The sequence below is a fragment of the Limulus polyphemus genome, unplaced genomic scaffold (genome assembly GCF_000517525.1).
Source record: "Limulus polyphemus unplaced genomic scaffold, Limulus_polyphemus-2.1.2 Scaffold269, whole genome shotgun sequence".
NCBI lineage: Eukaryota > Metazoa > Arthropoda > Merostomata > Xiphosura > Limulidae > Limulus > Limulus polyphemus.
Window position 1 is genome coordinate 142,649 of NW_013665879.1, and position 1,981 is coordinate 144,629.

Here is a 1,981-nt window from a genome sequence, read left to right on the forward strand (position 1 = left end):
GTAGCTTTGCGCGAAATTCAAAAACAAACAAACAATACAACATATTTCTTTGATTATTTCGTAAAGTTCCACGTGCGCGATTAAGCTAAAATTGACATCAAATAGTTTAAAATTTCAACCGTGAATGCAGTTGTTCAAAGCTTCGAGCCTAATTAACTTCAAAATAGTAATGTGTATATTTGGTTGATAAGTTTCATGCAGTCGTAAATAAAATGGTTTATTTAATGCGTTTATAATTTACACTTAGGTTTGTTTATTCGAAGGAGTTGCAATAAAGAAAAATGTAATACGTTTCACAGAAGTTTACAGAAACTCTAATAAAAGTTATCGCAAATGTAACACGCTTCACAGTAGTTTACAGAAACTCTGGTAAGAGCTATAAAAATGTAATATACTTCACAGACCTTTATAAAAACTCTGGTAAGAGCTTTCACAAATATAATACGCTCTACAAGAAATGTAACAAATACGCTTTAGAAGTTTACATAAACGCTGGTAAGAACTATCAAAAATGCAGTACGCTACATAGACGTTCACAGAAATCCTGGTAAGCGCTATAGCAAATGTAATACGCTTTGTGGAAGTTAACAGAAACTGGTAAAAGTTATACATAATCTTGATAATATATATTTTGCAAACATCGCATTCAAAGTGTGTTTACACTGGTTATCAATATCACACTCAAAATGTTTTTATACTGGTTAACATGTATATATATAACTTAACTGCGTCTACCTGCTTATTTTATTTGCTATCCATAATCAGCTCCATTGTAAATCCTCTTGTCTCCAACCTTTTGCCCGAGAGAGACAAATATCAATAATCGGGCGTATAGTTTCGGACGTGTTATTTCTATTTTAAAGCTTAATAATCTGCTATATTTATCTGTTTCGTGCTTTACATACTGTTTGCTGTTCCTTTGAAACAACTAGTTCACTGCTTTTTTTTTTATCTTATTTATGTCAATATATATTTTCTTAAGGAATTTTGATTTAATCTCAGGTGTGGAAGTGGATTTTGCTGGGCAGGGGAATGGCGTTGTCATGGATACGAAAATCCCTAGCGAGAGTTGGATATTTAGGGCTGACCGCCCTTATAGTTATAATATTACGTTTTAAGCTGATGGGATCCCATTTGCCACAGTTCAACAGGTGAGGGGGCATATAACTAGTGCATTTATAAATTAAATCATTTCTTCTATGCTAGCTATAAGCTTAAAACACCTTCCAAATATTTTTATATGTTGGAACAGATATGTGTATCAGTTTTGTTATTTGTGAATTACGACATTTTATATTACTGGGTGCATCAAGTAATTTTTATTCACCTTTACCCCCTTTATCTACTTCCAATGCAGCAACCCTTCGGATAATTGTTGTTTTCGGTATTTTTATCATAATTTTTCTGAAGTGTTAGAGAAGATTCTATATATAACTTTTGCCATACTTGTTCTGTTATTAATTTTGTTCAGGCAATAATAAGCTACAGAGTACCAGTGTTTTAATGTTACCAAATATTTTCACTAAAGATACAATATTCATTCTAGGTAATTGTTGTTTTCTGTATTTTTTATCTTTATTTTTCTGTAGTGTTGGACAAGACTTAATATTTGTTGAAACACAATTTTAACTAAAAAACACAAACTATTATGGCCGAGACGTTTATAACTTTAGGCTGATCTATTTATTCAATGTTTCCATTTTCTATTGAATATTGATTGGACAGACAGGCTGGTGATAGAAGACACTGGAACTTTTAGACGAAGCAGAGAAAGACTTTTCATGACCAACAGACCACTTGTCAATAACAGCAATCTTGTACTATATATCTTTAATTTGGAATCCTTTTTTTTTTCTTAACAAAATGAACTAATTATGCCAGTTTTTCTAAATGGTTACCAAATGTTCTTTTCTATTCATATCAATGCTCTCTTCTAGAATTAACATTCTATATTCTGATAGTATGAAACTATTATTTATTG

At 31.3% G+C, this 1,981-nt stretch overlaps 1 protein-coding gene across 1 annotated transcript in view; it reads left to right on the forward strand.

Moving 5' to 3' along the window:
- LOC106456895 (transmembrane and TPR repeat-containing protein CG4050-like) overlaps positions 1-1,981 on the forward strand; it is a 108,290-nt gene that overhangs the window by 64,839 nt on the left and 41,470 nt on the right. Inside the window, exon 7 of the mRNA XM_022382681.1 lies at positions 1,003-1,151. Coding sequence (XP_022238389.1) covers positions 1,003-1,151 — 149 coding nt within the window. The remainder of the gene's footprint in view (positions 1-1,002; positions 1,152-1,981) is intronic.